This window comes from Teleopsis dalmanni, chromosome 2 (assembly GCF_002237135.1).
Source record: "Teleopsis dalmanni isolate 2A chromosome 2, ASM223713v2, whole genome shotgun sequence".
In the NCBI taxonomy this organism is placed as follows: Eukaryota; Metazoa; Arthropoda; class Insecta; order Diptera; family Diopsidae; genus Teleopsis; species Teleopsis dalmanni.
In genome coordinates, this window is record NC_051847.1 from 49,443,816 (window position 1) to 49,461,836 (window position 18,021).

The 18,021-nt window shown below is 25.6% G+C and overlaps 1 protein-coding gene across 4 annotated transcripts in view; it reads left to right on the forward strand.

Annotated features, from left to right (window-relative positions):
• The window catches only part of LOC119679097 (long-chain-fatty-acid--CoA ligase 4-like), a 38,426-nt gene extending 20,925 nt beyond the window's left edge, over positions 1-17,501 (forward strand). Inside the window, exons 1-12 of one of the 4 annotated variants that reach the window (XM_038091269.1) lie at positions 4,067-4,255; positions 10,185-10,320; positions 13,099-13,537; positions 13,602-13,808; positions 13,951-14,110; positions 14,171-14,345; positions 15,268-15,407; positions 15,472-15,644; positions 15,712-15,821; positions 15,890-16,043; positions 16,101-16,376; positions 17,181-17,501. In XM_038091269.1, coding sequence (XP_037947197.1) covers positions 4,233-4,255; positions 10,185-10,320; positions 13,099-13,537; positions 13,602-13,808; positions 13,951-14,110; positions 14,171-14,345; positions 15,268-15,407; positions 15,472-15,644; positions 15,712-15,821; positions 15,890-16,043; positions 16,101-16,376; positions 17,181-17,335 — 2,148 coding nt within the window. In that variant the 5' untranslated portion in view covers positions 4,067-4,232 and the 3' untranslated portion in view covers positions 17,336-17,501. Of the gene's footprint in view, positions 1-4,066; positions 4,256-6,865; positions 6,953-10,029; positions 10,044-10,184; positions 10,321-13,098; positions 13,538-13,601; positions 13,809-13,950; positions 14,111-14,170; positions 14,346-15,267; positions 15,408-15,471; positions 15,645-15,711; positions 15,822-15,889; positions 16,044-16,100; positions 16,377-17,180 lie in introns of those variants that run through there. The other 3 variants (XM_038091270.1, XM_038091272.1, XM_038091271.1) reach the window with 3 other exon arrangements.
• Positions 17,502-18,021: the final 520 nt, after the last annotated feature.

An 18,021-nucleotide genomic window follows, 5' to 3' on the forward strand; every position in this document is an offset into this window, starting at 1 on the left:
TTATAGTTAAAGTAAATATATTTCTAACAAATTAATATAAAATAATATATCTTTAGGTATTTTTTCAAAAGAAGTATGTAGTATTATTTGATAAAATTTTTATTCATACAAAATCGTTGATATAAGTCACTTTTTAATTAATTTAAAATTATTTTGCGATAAAAATCTTATTTTTAAAACTTTAACTTCAAACTGATATGTTAAATTGTAAAGATAAAATTATTTTATCAAAGTCAACAAAAGGAAAATTATTATCATTTAATATTTGTGTTATATTTTTAATAATTTTTTTTTTTGTTCACAACAAAATTGTGTACTTTGGTTGGTTAAATATAATATGTCTGCATTATGAAAAACACATTTCATTAATTTAATTTAATTTTATTCTTGTGAATTGTAACTGAGTAACTTAAATTGAACTTTGTTCGAAAGAAAAAAATATTGGTTTAAAATGTTTTTCACCTGTCAGCTGAAAATTGATATCTTAACAATCATTACTCGTAAGTAGTAACTAACTTTACAGGTTTTGGACTTTGGGCTTTGTAATAAAATCAATGTCAATAAAAACATGTTTGTTTATAACTTCTTTCAGGATTATATCAGAAATTTGATAGATTGCATTCAATGAAATGAAAATATAAATATATAGGTATATATACACTTGTATATATATATGCAAAAAAATAAATAAATAAAAATATGTTGGAACTTTTTCAAATGGACTTTGATATTTTCTGTTTTTTTTTTTTTTAAATATCCATATTCTTTAAAATTAATAAAAAAATTATATGTATGTATATGTATATATATATTTAGAAATAAAATTACTTTGAAGACCCTTAAATACTGCGGCCTTTTTCTTGGATCGTAATTTTTTCTTTACGAAATTTTAAGAACTTCTTAGTATCCATGAAATGGTTGTGTAGGAACTGAAAAATTGGATCTGCGTGAAAGTTTTACATTTTTTAAAAAAATTTAATTCTCGCAAAACCTAACCTGCGACAAAAAAAAATTTAATTTCTTTAAAGGTCTTTTTGTTTTTTGTATTATTTTCTAATTTCATTTCTTTAAAACAGTTTTTAGATTATTCTGTTATTTGTTCTTTGAATGATTCTAGTGGTGCCCACGTACTTCTAAATCTAAATATAAGAGATACAAATATCAGCAAATATTTGTTATGCAATATTTGGCAAACTATGCAATTTATATTTAGTATATAAAAACGAAATCGTTCTTTATCAGTTGGCAGCGGTCGGTGACAGAATGGTTACGAAATAATAAATTCGAGAACTTAAAGTGAGAAATGTTATCAACAGAATTTTGCTAAAAAAAAAAAGAACAACAATTATTTTTATGAAATACTATCTTTGAGTATAAATCATAAAGACAAAACAATTATTTGATTGTAAAACTGTGATTATATTTATTTTTATTTTTAGCATTATTTTTTATCTATAATTTGTTATATAATCTTTGGAATTTAGAATAATCTAAATTTGTATTGCTTTTTTTGAATAAGTTTTTGTACAATATATATTTATTTTTGATTAAAAATAGTATTTTATAAATGTATCTTAAAATCATTTCTTTATACTTACATAATTATTTGAAAACAACTATTTTCTCCCGAACACACTCACTTAACAAGCGCTTTTAGTATACCCAGTTATTTTCAACAACTTTTTTTGACTCACTATAGGGTAGTTCTTGAGAAGTTGGAAATTTCTACATGGAAACTACCAACAATCATGACGCGCCATCTGGCGCGAAGACAATTCATGGAAAAAATCTCCAAAATTTCTAATCTAAATCTAAATTTGTATTGCTTTTTTTGAATAAGTTTTTGTACAATATATATTTATTTTTGATTAAAAATAGTATTTTATAAATGTATCTTAAAATCATTTCTTTATACTTACATAATTATTTGAAAACAACTATTTTCTCCCGAACACACTCACTTAACAAGCGCTTTTAGTATACCCAGTTATTTTCAACAACTTTTTTTGACTCACTATAGGGTAGTTCTTGAGAAGTTGGAAATTTCTACATGGAAACTACCAACAATCATGACGCGCCATCTGGCGCGAAGACAATTCATGGAAAAAATCTCCAAAATTTGCATAAACAAGAGAAGTCTTCGCATAAATATATAAAATGGTTTTGAGGAATCGACATAAAAAGTTGTAGGAATTTCAATAGACATAATGTACAACATTTTTAGCAAGTACTAGGTTTTAAAATTGTGACTGTCACATTCGGTAAAAATGAAGAAAAATAAACCATTGAAGTGATTTTTTGAACAACATAAAAAGGAAAAAAGAATTCTGTGCATCATTTCATCACTATCGATGCAGTATGCACATCACTATGTTTTCTATGAATCAATTCCAGATTCTATAGGTTCTATCACTATGATTTTGAATCAAAATAAAAGGCTAAGAAGTGATTTGAATCTGGCTCTGCACTACCAGCCCGGTTTTCTTAAATTTCTATAATATTAATAGAAATGGACTGTTAGTATGTTTTATAAACAACAGTAACTTTATTAATTTAAACTATATACAAAGACAAATAGTGAATGAATATCTTGATTTTTATATATATCAAATACAATTGATTAAATAAGTGTAGATAGTAATAAGGATTACTTTTGAATAGTAAAATAGTAATTACACATGTCCACCATTAACATTAGCTCTAAGTACAATTTTTTTAAGTGCATTAATTTTTATGATAAACTTTATGATAAACTTAAGTGATTGCAATTAAATAAATGTTCTGAAATTTTAAATTTATTTAATATAATCTTTAATTTTCATATATCACTACATTTGTGTTTATATTTTAATCACAATCAAAGCGCTAAAATTCATTTAATGTATCAAATTTCATTTGGTAAATGGATTTAATGGACCAAAGTAAATTGTATTTAAAATCCTCAGTTATAAATAATTAAAACCACAATTTTCAATAAAATATAGCATTTTTAAAAATACTGTGCAATTATTTTCTAAATTAAAATAATTATTATTATATTAATTTATAAAATACTCAACAACAGCAGTTCATTATGTGAGATTTAATTTGAAGATTATTTTGGAAAATATATATACATGTATATATATAATATATATACACACTATAAAATGCTGGTTAATATTTTATTTATGAACATATGCTTAAGAAATTTTGAATTAACAATTTAATAGAGAGGTTTCGAAGAGTACTGAAATACAATAACAAAAAATATTTTTTTTATATTATTTTAATTATTTGAATTTTTGATTGACAGCAGTATACTGTTTCAAGTATTACCAAATACTTCGCTTATTTAATACATAAATTTATAAATATTTTTTTTTTAAATAAAAAATTTCACTTTTTAAACTGTGTTAAATATTTAGTTATATTTTAATTTTTATACAAAATTATTTATATTACAGAAATTTGGTCTACTTCGACTATCTTCAGTATATAGTTTTTAGAGTATATTAAAATAAATAAAAATATAAAAATAAAAAAAAAAAATATTAAAGCATACTAAAAAAATATTAAAGTATATTAAAAAAGTATTAAAAAAATTATAAACTTTTATAAAAAAACAGAAAAGAAATATAAAAATTTTCAAAAAATATACTTTAAATTTTTTTTATTTTAATATATAATATAATAATATAAAATAATATAATATTAAAAAAAATAATATGTTCACGTATAATTATTACTGTCTGTGATTTTGTAAATAATTGTCTACACTCTCACAATTTTTTCTATTTGCTGAGTGACCTTTTTCATATCTCAAAACATGTAGTTAAAATATCGTAAGAACATACAAAAAATGTATCCTTACTTTACTTATAATTACATATAATTATATCGCATGTAATTGTAGATAAATTGTCCAATACATTTCATCATCGTATTTCATTGTTTTTTGTTTGCTTTATTTTTCTCTTGCAGATCAGTATAACAACAATATTAAGGAAAGGAACAACCGGAACAATAATATATAAAGAAGAAGGATTATTATTTTTAGATAATAATTATTTAAGGATAATAATAATATTTGTGACCTTAGTACTACGTACTAGATACTACGTAAAAGTACATTTCACAACAAAACATTTTTATAATTATAAATACGATAATTATTACCATATCTGCATCTGTATCTGTACACTTGAAATACATCAACTAAACTCACTTCATAAAAACAAAACATCAACAAAATGTTTATCGAAGATGACGCACAGTAAGTACTTTTTTATACCTTTTACTGGTCTCAAATAATTTTTTTATATACATATAACATATACGAGTATTTTATATTGTGACATACATATATATGTGATCTTAGTTTGGTTTATATGTATATTATATATTTGTTTTCATTTCTGCATAATTGTGATTTTTTGTTATTAACCTTTTTTACAGTGCCATTCATTTCGCTTCCAAACAGATTTAGTTTACGAAAAAAAGCATTCCTAACGATAAATGTGAGTTAAAATTTGAGTTCAATGCACAAAATTGCCAGTTGGTTCTGTATTTTTGTGAAAAATTTAGAACTTTATTCAGTTAAAAATGATTAAAAAAATGTTTCAAAAAATATATCTTGGTATGCTTTAGAGTCAATGCTCTGTTTTTATCTTTATAGCATTTTTTAGGTGGGATAAAATAAAGTGTGTAGCATTCTTTGTATTTTCAGAAAAATATGCTTCATTACTCCTTTTATTATGTACTTAATTAAATAATTATTTGTATTTTTTTTTAAATTTATATTATTATTTTTATTTATATTATTAAGAATAATATATCTAAGTTTTGATGATTTGCTGGAACAGTACTTTGAATTTTATATATTTATATATGAAATGATCAATGTTTAGGAATGAATTATAATATATAATCGTTAGGCGTGTTAATAGTTAATAAGGACACCTTTTTCATTAGCAATATTTTTGAACAGTTATTTTTAGTGTTTATTGGCTAAGAGAGAAAGAGAGAGAGAGAGAGAGAGAGGGAGAGAGGGAGAGAGAGAGAGCAAAAAAAGTTGCTTTCAATAAATACAAAAAATAAAATACAGTCCGTCTTGCTTTACTAAATAATTATTTAATTGTATTAGGATTAATTAAAAATTTTAAAAATTTTTCGGCGTTTAAAGTAGCGAACTGGATGCACTGCACTGGGTGCAATACAACTATGACAGTGTTTGACACAATCCTTCTTATGTTGATGATTTAGGTATGTAAGTTTCCTTTTATTGATTTAATTAGTTCAAAACGCTTACATCAAAGTATTAAAATCGGCTTCGAGAACACACACATACACAGAAAAAAAAATCCCATGGATACATATCTGTTAAGCACTGTGCTTGGTCGATCGTGAGTTTTTCCTGCTAAAAACTTCTGCAAAACACGGTATTTTTTATACATGTGTTTTAGTTTATAAATTCCAGCTTTTTACCGGGAATAAATGCATACGTTACATATGTGTATTACAGATATCAGATATTTCAAATACATATCTTATTTCCCATTTCCAAGAAAATTATATATACACAAAAAACATGTTTTCAAAAAGGTTTTACTAGTTTTACTAGAAAATTTAAATTTATAAATTTCAGATACTTTGTGTGTCGAATGCTAAACAAATAATTAAACAAATAAATAAATAAACAATTAATTATTCTTGAATAATTATTTTGTTTTTTTTCACAATAATATTCTTACTAAGTTATACACATAGGTCCATTTCTAACCTAATCTTTAGAATTTTTTAATTGTCTTTATATATCAAAATTCTTTCTGTGAATTCGCAATGATAGGTTGAAGTTTGACAAAATAAAGAAGGCGTATAAAATACATATAGGATAAAATGTGGGTTATCCGATTTAGAATGGAGATTTTTTTTAGAAGATTCATAATGAAAATTGCGAATCGCTTTAAAGATTACCTGTTAACAGAGTTCTAAAGGATAAACTACAAAGATATATATGGCAGTTAGCCCTGAACAGAGCTGAACTCAATAACTGTATATAAAGTTTATATAAGTATATAAATAATATAAAAATAATATATAAATAATATATAAAGTATATAAAGATACAAATATATAAAGATATAAATCATAACTATTAACATCATTTAAAATAAATGCCAAAATGAAGAAGAGAAGTATATTCGACCTTTGATATATATAGTATATTTATATATAGTATATAACAATATTTAACATTTAATATTTTAATTTAAATTTAATTATTTAAAAATTTTGTGAACAGTATTTAGAATCAAAAATTACTGAAATTTTATTTAAATAAAATTAAATAAATTTACAGCGAGATAAATGCTTGGTTTAATCTTCATTGAATAATTTTTTTAAGTGCCAAAAATAAATATACTTCAAGATCAACAAGACGTAAAATTCGTCAGAAATTTTTCTTTTAAGTGTAATAATTTCTATTAAAGTTTATTAATAAAATTCTTAAAAAATTTTTCTATTTAATATATCAAAAATAAAGTTTTTAAAACTTAACAAGATATTTTCTATCATATTTCCGGAGCTATACTCTACTAGGAGAAACCCAGAATAGCACATGCTTTCCCTATATTGCTCTGTCCATGCTTGTTTCAAAAGTAAAGAATCACATTTCTCATGATCAATATAATCATAACCATTGATGACACACTTTAGTAATAGATTCAACCGTCTATATAGCATATCCTTGTCCTAAAATGCCATAATATGATTTTTTCTTTTAAATATTCTCTTTACCCAGTTCGCAAATAAAATTATTTAAATACTGTTCTATATTTATATATAAAATTTTAATTTTTTAGATAAAATTTTGTGAAAAAAACAATAAAGCAAAATAAATAAAGAGAGAAAAAAATATAGAAGCTAAAACTTCAGAAATTAGCATTGATCTATAAAAATCGTGGATTTGCATGTAAGTGTTAAATGTTAAGTAAAGATTATTTAATAATTTTAGTAAATCTTATGGCTTAAGTAATATTGAAAAATATTGAAACGATGCCGTTTATAACTGCTATAAATTTCATTATTATCGCATTTGTCATTTAAAAATAATTTTACAAATTAATGTCTTAGAAAAATATATTTTGCTGTGAATTGATGACATTGCAATTACTTCCAACAAATAATGATGTTGATAAGACAGAGTACTCCAATAATGATCAATATACTTGTTTTTGTTTTTATTCAATCTCTATCAGTGTTTCTTAAATAAAAACGTAATGTGACCCAGAAAAATATACAGTGTGTTTTATAAGGATCGGTGTCTATATTGTTCCAAAAATATAATATCTTTAAATAATTCTTCAAACGTTGGCGAACTGCAAGACCCCTCCCTCTGAAAGCATTGTATAATATAAAATGTTGAATTGATCTCAGTTATGACGAAAGAAACTATTTTCTTAATATCAACTATTAATTATCTATTGTTTTCAACAGAGAGCTTTTCGAGCAGTAATGAATTGCAACAACAAAATTTTTATTATTTTTAATTAATTTAATTGTATGGCTGATCAAAGAGCTGTTTCGAGTATTGCCAAATACCAACCACACACCATTAGTGATCTTTTGGTCTTTAGTGGTCTTTACTTTCATTAAATACGAGTATTCGTAAATAATTTTTTGAGACTGCAAGTACCAAGAGTTTAACTCATATTAGCAAGGGCAAAATGAAATGTATGATAATTATATATTTAAAGAATTGATGAAAGATATGGTAAGATATTAATTGTTTAAAATTTGATCTTAGTGATGTTCCAACTTTTCTAGTCCCTCTAAAATATTGCGTCAACTTTGACAATAAAATATAGTTAATAGAGATCAGATATTGTTGAATGATAAACAAGAGAGAGAAAAAGAAGGGGTATGTTATTAAATTCGATATAAAATTTTTAAATTGTGGATAAAGCAACTAAAATTCTCGTTCTTTCTATTGTAAAAGTAGATTTTCAATTATTTTCAGTCCTTAGATCTCAAGCCCACATCTGGTTATGCATCTGTTTTCTTTTAACTAGTAAGAAACTGGTTTTAAGCCTAAAATTATAGGGGGGTCACTATAAAAACTGGAAATAAAAATATTATTAATGAAATAATTTTTCTGTCATTTACCAAAGTGTTAATGAGTTAAACAAATATAACGTAATCATATAAAAAAAAGGTATAATTAATTATAACTATATGCACATACATTTCATAAAATATACTATATATAATTATAAAAAGTAATTTAATAAATTATTTATAATTAATACAGGTGATATACAAATTGGACTTATAAATTATTTTTTTATTGATGTTGCAAAATTCAGCGTCAATAAAATTTAATAAAACATGAAATAATTGATAAAATAAAATCACGCCACATTATCTCGCACAACATTTAGAAATGCATTATAATGTGTTTGTCAATATATAAGCTAAGATACGAACATTTTTCAACTACAAGTGAAATACTGATAGTATGTCAAATAAAAAATAATATTTAATTATGTCGATATAAAGATATATTTTATGGATACGTAGATTAATAGGAAAAAAATGAAACCGTAGCTGTTTCGAACATAAGTTCAGTGCTTTTGTGTTCGCGTACAAATAATTAATATAATTAGTATAAGATTGAAATAGATTGAAGTTTGATTTAAGTGGGAAATAAATGTAAATGAAATATCTTATTTATTTAATAGAGAGTGAAGGAGTCTGTATAAATCGAAATCAACGTTTGTCACAGTAACCATATAAGAAAAACTTTCTATGAAGTTACAAAAACTTCAATTTCTTAGAATCATATAAAATTATCGGAAATTTATTTGAAGTACGGTATAATTTTTTTAAACTGGTAGAGTTTTATACTGTGTTGCTATGCGAGACTTAACTGGGGATCTGTTAGACATGGTTTTAATATAGTCTTTTTTGGAGATAAACTTTTAAGTGTTCCGTGAAAGTTGGATAAGAGTTTTCGGCAAAAGAACTGAACAAATGTGATAAAGCAAGTATCATTCTCACCTGACAAGTTCTATTGCGACCTTTTTGTTCCAGAATTACCAAGTTTTGAGTCAAATGCCACCATAAAAACAATTTATTGTATAAATTAAAGGCAATACTCTTTTAGTAGTCTACGCAAAATGTGGAAGATAGTGAAAGATTGTGTTAATCGGTGGTATGATTGTATTGGAACCGTTGGATGGGTATACTGCCATGTGTGGCTGTGGAAGGTCGAATTTGAACCTGTGTGACTTTTTTCTGTTTCGGAAGCTATAATCACTACTATAAAGAAGACGTTTTGAGTTAAGTCTATACCTCAACCAGCCTACGAAAAATGTGTGAAGGAATGAGTTAAGCACTGTTGTAGTTGTGCGGCATTAGATGAGACTTAAAAATGTTGATCCCTATACAGATCGAAGCCTACCTTTGTTAAACAGTTACCACTCTACAATAGTTTATAAATTCTGGAATTTTTATTAAAGTTTCCTTAGTTTAGTATTATTTAATTACTGAGTAATGTAATAAAAAATTTACTTTTAAATTTTTTTTGCCGTAATTTCGTTTAGATAAAATATTTTTAAGTATTTTAATAATTTTTGCAAAAATATGTTTATCGGAATTTAATCAGAATTTAATTTTTAAAATTTGTTAGAATTACGTCATGGCAAATGTTTCTGATTTATTTGTATAATTATTTGTATAAACTAAGTTTAGCAGTTGTGTTATCAAGTGACTATTCTTAAAAGGAAAAAGACAACTGATAAGAGATAACTCATATATGACTATGTATATACACATATACACGTATAGCCAGCCTGATTTTCTTTAGTTTCATTTTTTCACCTCAACCTCGATTTATCACTTTTAAATATATCGCTGATAAAAATTTTTTTTTTTGTTTTTAGTTCTAAGAGAGTAAAATTCGCAAGTTTTATTAACTTAATTTCGTACCGAGTAGTATTGCTCCATATTTTACTTTTATGTAGAATTTTTTGTTAGTTGTCATTTGATAGTAAAGAGCTTAGGTTGGTTGTTATTAAAGTTTTTACTTTACTATTGATATAATTATTTGTACATTAATTATTTAAATTTAATAAAAATGTGTTATTACATATATATATATAATTCTATATTTAAACCATTTAAATTTTTCTTTTTTGTTATAGGATGGAAAGCTTTTGGGTGCAAGGTATCATCGGCACACTTAAGGCCATTACCCTTTTGGCCGATATCTTAACGCTGCCGGTCTATTTGGTATTACAAAGACCATGGAAACGAAGGGAAGAGGCTAAAAGAGTGAAGGTAATTTAATCAAACAAATTTTAAACATACATTTTTAATTTAACATGATAATTATTTTACAAAACCATATGTCGTAATTTTACAACTTTTCGGTACAAAGTTCAAAACCAACAAAATATGTTTTAAGAAGCAAAAAAGTGTAAATTAAAATAATAAACAATTATATCGAGTAATTACAATAGTATAAATATGCTTAGTAACAGGAAAACGCATAAATATGTAGATTGACTTAAATAATTGATTATGGAAAAAACATTCAATTTTTTATATGTAGATAAATGGAAGTTTAAGATTTTTTTGACAAACTATATTGAAATTTTTGCTGTGATAAACTTTTTTGTATACTGTTCGTTATTAAAGTTTTCGTACAGTTAACCCATTGCATTATCTTACCAATTTTACTAATTGGTACTAATTGGAATTTGAAGAAATCAGATGCTTAAACCTAAAATTAATCAATCAGAAAAATCTTCTGTTTTGCGCAGTTCTCACATGTCGTTTGCGGATTGTTATACCGGCATTATAAAAATTTTAATAATTATAATATAATATGTTTACATATGTGATATGTCATGTGATAGTGTAACAAATAAATAGTTTTTATCATGTTAGGGTTAAGATTCCCATAAAATTTAATTTTTTATTTGTATGTAACTTTAGTGGTAGTTAAAATAGTAAAGTTTTTGAATAGTGAAATAAATAAATGATTCTCTTTTGAATGTGAATGAAAATCGTGAACAAAATGAGTTTTTGTCACATGTGTATCATACATAATTCTTTGTTTTGTTTGTAATCCCCGAGAACTTAGAGAACAGAATACATAAAACGGTTGCAAGACCTGGGGGTAAGATGAACTTTGAGGAAGCAAACATTGGATATACATATTATATATTACATGAATATTTGGTAATGAGCATGCTATTATAGGGACCAGTAGTCCCTATATAGGGACTTGTAGTCGATCAAAAGTAGTAAAACGTTGATGATTTTGAACACTATTGGGATATACTAAAACGCACAACAAGCCTTTCCTTATGCGGCAGTACCCTATACTAAAAGAAACGTCCTTGCATCTGGAGATATATTTACAATTAGTTGAGTGAACGGTGAATATTTTCAGTTTAAATATTCTACTTGTTAGTACCTTTTATTTGTTATTTGTACTAAGTGCAATATCAAAACCATTTTTATCTATATTTTAATAATCGTTATTAAAATTAAAAAAAAAAAAGTTGAGTGAACGGTGTTGCAACTATTTATCAGAAAGCTTATGGTTAATCTGAATTGAAATAATTGCATTATAATAAATAACGATTGTTTTTCAAATGAAACAACAAATATTAATGAAATCGTAGAAAGAGACCATTTCAAAATCGTTCGGACTTACGTCCCAGATCTACTCGTTTATTTTGAGAACCAAGTGCCGTTCGTCAATCACAAAAGGAACTATACCAACAAATGTTCATGGGTTACCACAAAATAACAACAGAAGAACAAAATATTATTCCATCAAGAATTTTTAATATTTTTAAAACAATAGAAAAAAAATTGAATGAAAACCTTGTAATAGAATATAATGATGCTGAAAATATACGATTTACACTTTGTATCGGTTCCCCACTCTGTGTATTTAACTGGTTGTCACCCTGCCCTCGGTAATTTCTACTTGTTCCCAAACCCAAAGCAGAAAGTGTTTTGGTTAGAATAAAAATTTGATCTCCGAAGCAAAGTTTTATTTTATTGGTTCGTACAAATCATTCAATAAAAAAGGTCTTAGTAATAGATATATGATTAAGATGGTGAGATTAGAAATAGGAATAGGGATTAAAATACAAAATGGTGACGTAAAGTGAATAAATTGATATCAAAGATTTTACAAATAAAAAAATTTAATATTTAAAGTTTATAAATAGTTAGTTTAAGAAAATTTTACATTTTAATTAAGTATTTAATTGCAGCGTTTGATTCGCCAAACCTATATAGGCTTGAATTCAATAGTATCTCAATTTTTAAGTTAAATGGCATAATTGAAATCCATTCTAAAAGAAGTCAGCATAAGTAGTCGTACATTTCATTAAAAATTCGTGTTCAATAAACATTTTATTAGAAAAAATGACGACGCTATCTAGACTATAAAGCTAATAATATAATATTGAACCTTATCGCTTACCAATGATTGCTTAATAGTTGTTATGTTAAGTGGTCATATCAAGTAATTTGCTCAGCCAAGATAAATTCGCTCAGCCAACATAGTTGGCGAATTGAACGCAACAAATATATTATTACGCTAAATATTATTTTTAATCTTTTAAATAGGCTGTTGCTGTAATTGACAAATCGGCTGAGAAATACAAATACTCGCCGGATGATATTGAGGTTGTTTTTAAACTATTAAATAAATATTTCCAATTACGAGCCTCTGACAAGTTTTCCTTTTATATTACAAGGTGCTGGGAACCCAAAAAACTTTTGAACAGTTTTATTCCATACACAATTAGAAGTCCAATTAGTTGTAAAATAATTATAAGTATTTCACTCAAATACGTTTTTAATATACACTGTATTCTTTGTTGTCCATCGGGTTACACTTTGTTCGAAAAATGAGTTTTTTATTATTCATTTATCCCTAATTTGACCTATTTGGTGGGAAATTGCACTGAAATTTTTTTGCGAACACTAATTGTCACATGTTTATCAACCATTTTCTTCACCCGTTTTAAAAAAGTATTTAGAATCAAAAATATATTAATTATATTTTTTATATATTGTTTACTATAGGCAAAGGCTATTACCACCGATGAGACCTCAATGACATATCGCACTATTGAACCGCCACGGGAAGTCCATGTAAAAATGTTGCAGGCTAACATTGATACATTGGAGAAGATGTTTAACTACGTGGCGAAAACGCATTCAACTAAACGCTGCTTGGGTACACGTCAGATTCTAAGTGAAGAGGATGAAGTACAACCCAATGGACGCATTTTCAAAAAGTACAATATGGGAGAATATAAGTGGAAAAATTTTATTGAAGTTGAACGTATGGCATCATCTTTTGGACGTGGCTTGCGGGAATGTGGTCAGGAACCTCAAAGAAATATAGTTCTTTTTGCTGAAACACGTGCTGAATGGATGATTGCTGCTCATGGTTGCTTTAAACAGTCAATGCATATTGTAACTGTATATGCTACATTAGGTGATGAAGGAGTAGCTCATTGTAAGTTTTAATTTTAAAACTAAAGTTACCATTTATTAATAATTATTATATAATTAATTTGCAGGTATAAGTGAAACCGAAGTTACAACTGTAATAACCTCACATGATCTGTTACCTAAATTCAAAGTCTTGCTGGAGAAATGCCCCAATGTGGATACAATTATATATATGGAAGATCAGTTACATAAAACTGATACAAGCGGTTTTAAAGAAGGCGTTAAAATAATACCATTCTCACAAGTAGTACGCACGGGGCAAGATAGCAAATTTGGTAAATATTTTTAAAAATGAATTTCATTAAAATTATGATTTACTTATTGATTATTGTTATTTAAAAATGTTGCATATCATGTTTCAAAAAATTCCAGTTTAAAAAATGTATGATTTTAATATGAATTGTGTAATTTTTGCAGAGAGTTTACCACCCAAAGGAGATGATATTGCTATTATTATGTACACTTCAGGATCTACTGGTACACCTAAAGGCGTTTTACTTTCGCATAAAAATTTAATAGCAACTATGAAAGGATTTTGCGATGTCGTACCAATTTTCCCAGATGATGTACTGATTGGGTAAGTTATAATAAGAAAACTAAATTTAATAAAAAAAACTAATTTTATCTTTTAATACAGCTTTTTACCTTTGGCGCATGTATTTGAGCTTTTGGCAGAAAGTGTTTGCCTTATGACTGGCGTACCAATTGGTTATTCCACACCATTAACATTAATTGATACAAGTAGTAAAATTATGCGTGGTAGTAAAGGAGATGCCACCGTTTTGAAACCGACTTGCATGACTTCAGTACCAGTAAGTTAAATACAAATATTTAAAAAATTTATAGTTTGTCAGAAAATAACAGTTATTTCAAAAATAAAAAAAAGCAGTAACAAAAAGTTGTCTATACTCATATCTGAATAAACCCTTTATCCTTAATATTATGCATGCTTTTTATATATGTGAGAGTTTTAAAATAAAAGAACTCTCTTGTATTAAAAATTTATTTTATATTTTTGTTTCTAAAAATATTCGACACGCCAGTATGAGTTATATACCGTTTTAAAATAAAAAGCAGAATTTTAAGAGTTATTTCTGCGTGAAAAAATAAAAGGCACATGATAATTATTATATTTGATGAATATAATATAAAGCAAATTTAATTATTAATTTTTGACATTTATTTTAAAATGCGAATGATAAGAGTAAGCTGATTTAAATTTTTTTTTATGATAACTGTTACGGTCCCTGTTTATGAACTAACTTGTGATTCAATTAGCTGTTTTTGACATGATATATAAGTAAAATAATTATTTTTCACGGCACACATAAATTGTGTTGTTTTGTAGTGGTGTAAGTTTTTGTAGATTATAATAAACTCATCAATATTTACTAATTTGCTATGTTAAGTTGTCATATATATGTTTATATATATGTATGTATATATGTTTATTGCAAAAATAATTCGTATGTATTTTTCCTTTTGAACTACACACTATTAAATGATTTATATAAAACTTATATAAAAATAAATAAAACACTTAATTTCATAAATTGGGACAAAACTAAATCAATACACATAAAATACATAAAAATACAAATATAACATAAAAATTAAAAACTACAAAAACTCAAATTTAATAATTAATTGATTAATTGGGGTCGATAACAATAATTTTAAGAAAGGTTAAACTCTAACTAGATTAATAAATTTAATTTTGTTTTTTTTTTCCAGCTCATTTTAGATCGGATATCTAAAGGCATTAACGATAAAATTAACTCTGGCTCAGCATTCAAAAAGGCATTGTTCAGATTTCTGTATCAGTACAAATTAAATTGGACTCAAAAAGGTTATCTTACACCTTTAGTAGACAGGTTTGTTCCAAAAAAATTTGAATATTTTTTATTATTTTTAATAATCATCTTATATTTGTTATAGGCTAGTTTTTCATAAAGTATCAAAATTGCTTGGTGGTCGCGTACGAATTATTATGTCTGGAGGAGCTCCACTATCACCGGATACACACGAGCAAATTAAAATATGTTTGTGTGTAGATTTAGTACAAGGCTATGGTTTAACTGAAACGACATCAGGAGCAACTGTTATGGATTGTAAGCTCTAAAACTATTTCTAAATTATTCAAGCACAATTATGTAAGAAATATTTTGAAATTAATAGATCGTGATTTGACATACGGACGCACAGGTGCACCTTTGACAGTATGTGATATACGCCTAGTTAATTGGGAGGAAGGAAATTATCGAGTAACTAATAAACCATATCCTCAAGTAAGCACAAATTTACTTGTAGTTGTAGATACTTTTTATCTAATTTTTAATTTCCATATTTACTATAGGGAGAAGTATTGATTGGTGGTGATTGTGTGTCATTGGGTTATTACAAGTTACCTGGGAAAACAGCTGAAGATTTCTTTGAAGAAGATGGCAGACGTTGGTTCAAAACTGGAGATGTTGGTGAAATACATCCCGACGGCGTACTTAAAATTATTGGTAATAACTTAACATATTTCTGTTTGAAAAAAAATCTTTAACGATTTCAATTTATAGATCGTAAAAAGGATTTAGTTAAATTACAAGCTGGAGAATATGTTTCACTTGGAAAAGTTGAGTCAGAATTAAAAACTTGTCCATATATTGAAAATATTTGCGTATATGGTGATCCATCAAAACAATTTACTGTTGGATTAGTAGTACCCAACCAGAAACATTTAGAAGAACTAGCACAACGTCATGGCCTAGAAAATAAACATTTCGATGAGTTATGTGCATCACCAGTATTGGAAAAAGCTATGATTAAAGAAATTGCGGAACATGCGAGAAAATGTTAGTATTTATTGAATATATAGAAAATTTAGCAATATTTTGGTGTAACGATATTTACAAAATAAATAGCGTATATGGAATACGCGTCCAATATAATAACCGTAGAGAACTATAGAATAGGAAATACGAATGGATTATAAGATAAAATCATGGATTAGAATTGTAGTTGTGTGGGACAGGAAGAGTTGAGGGAGTGATCTTTAGCTTTTACAGTTAATGTGTAATCTATAGAAATACGTTAGGTACCATTATGATCAAATATGGTCTAATAAATAGTGAAGGGGTTGAAGGGAATTGTGTTCAGAAAAATATTATTGCAATTTGTATATATATTTAACCATATTAGTTGAATTGGTTAAACATTTCGTGTTCTGTAGATATAGCAATAAACTAATATAAGCTATATTTCTATGTGAATATACGCAATGAGGTGATCTAAATTAGTATTTTACATTTATTTGGATGAATAACTTCGATAGCTAGGTTAGGTTGTTTGTAAAAAGTACATAAGTGTCTGTTATGATTAAAATATTTCTTTTAAGTATGTATATACTAAAAATTACTTTTTTAATTTGTAATTCAAATGTTTTTGGCAAAATTTATAATTTATTAGTTAAATGTTTTAAACGTCCTTGCTAATTGGGCAATTAATTTTAATAAATTTAATAAAGTTCTCTCACATTTTTTTACATATCAATAATTTGTAGTTAAATTACCAATATATTAAAATATTGTTAATTGTTTAATTATTTAAATTATTTATTTAAAATTAACGTGAAAACTATCTTATGGTTTTTGTTTTAGGTAAATTACAAAAGTTTGAAGTACCTGCTGCTATCACTTTATGCAAAGAGGTTTGGTCTCCAGATATGGGCTTGGTAACAGCTGCCTTTAAACTTAAGCGCAAAGACATACAAGACAAATACCAACATGATATAAATCGCATGTATGCTTCATGAAAATTACCTTATTAAGTTTCAATAATTAAAGCTTTGACTGACGCAAACTAAAATTTTTTAAGCGTTGGAATCCTACGAGGCAAAAAATACGAAAGAATTTCAAAGCATAATACTAAATGTCCATTTGTTTTTTAAAATAGTTTGTGCTTTTATTTGATTGCGTTTATATTTAAAGAAATATTCATATTTTTAACATTAGTTTTTTTTTTTTGCTATACAAAAAAAAATTGAAGTAAAATTAAGGTATTTTTAGCTGAATACCTTTTCCGAAAAAAAACAAAAAAATTATAAAATATCTAATTTAATGCTAGAAAAACTAATTATAAATTGTATAAAGTTTATATTAGAAAAAATGTTATCTATAAAATAAGTCACATATATTATATAATATTTTAAATCTTTGTTGTAATATTAAGTACCAAATTTTGTAATATATTGATATATCTATACCTATGGGATATACACAAAATTATGTTATATTTTAAAAGCTTTTTTAGTGCAATTATTGAATATATATAAAGTTTTTTTATTTAAAAAATTTTAAATAAAAATATTTACATATATTTAATACTAAATTATATGTAATTTTTCTTAGCACAGTTGTACTTGTTAGTTTCTTCTTTTTACACTCTAATTTTTTATAACAATATAATAAAAAGCGAGTTATAACATATATTTATGTATTT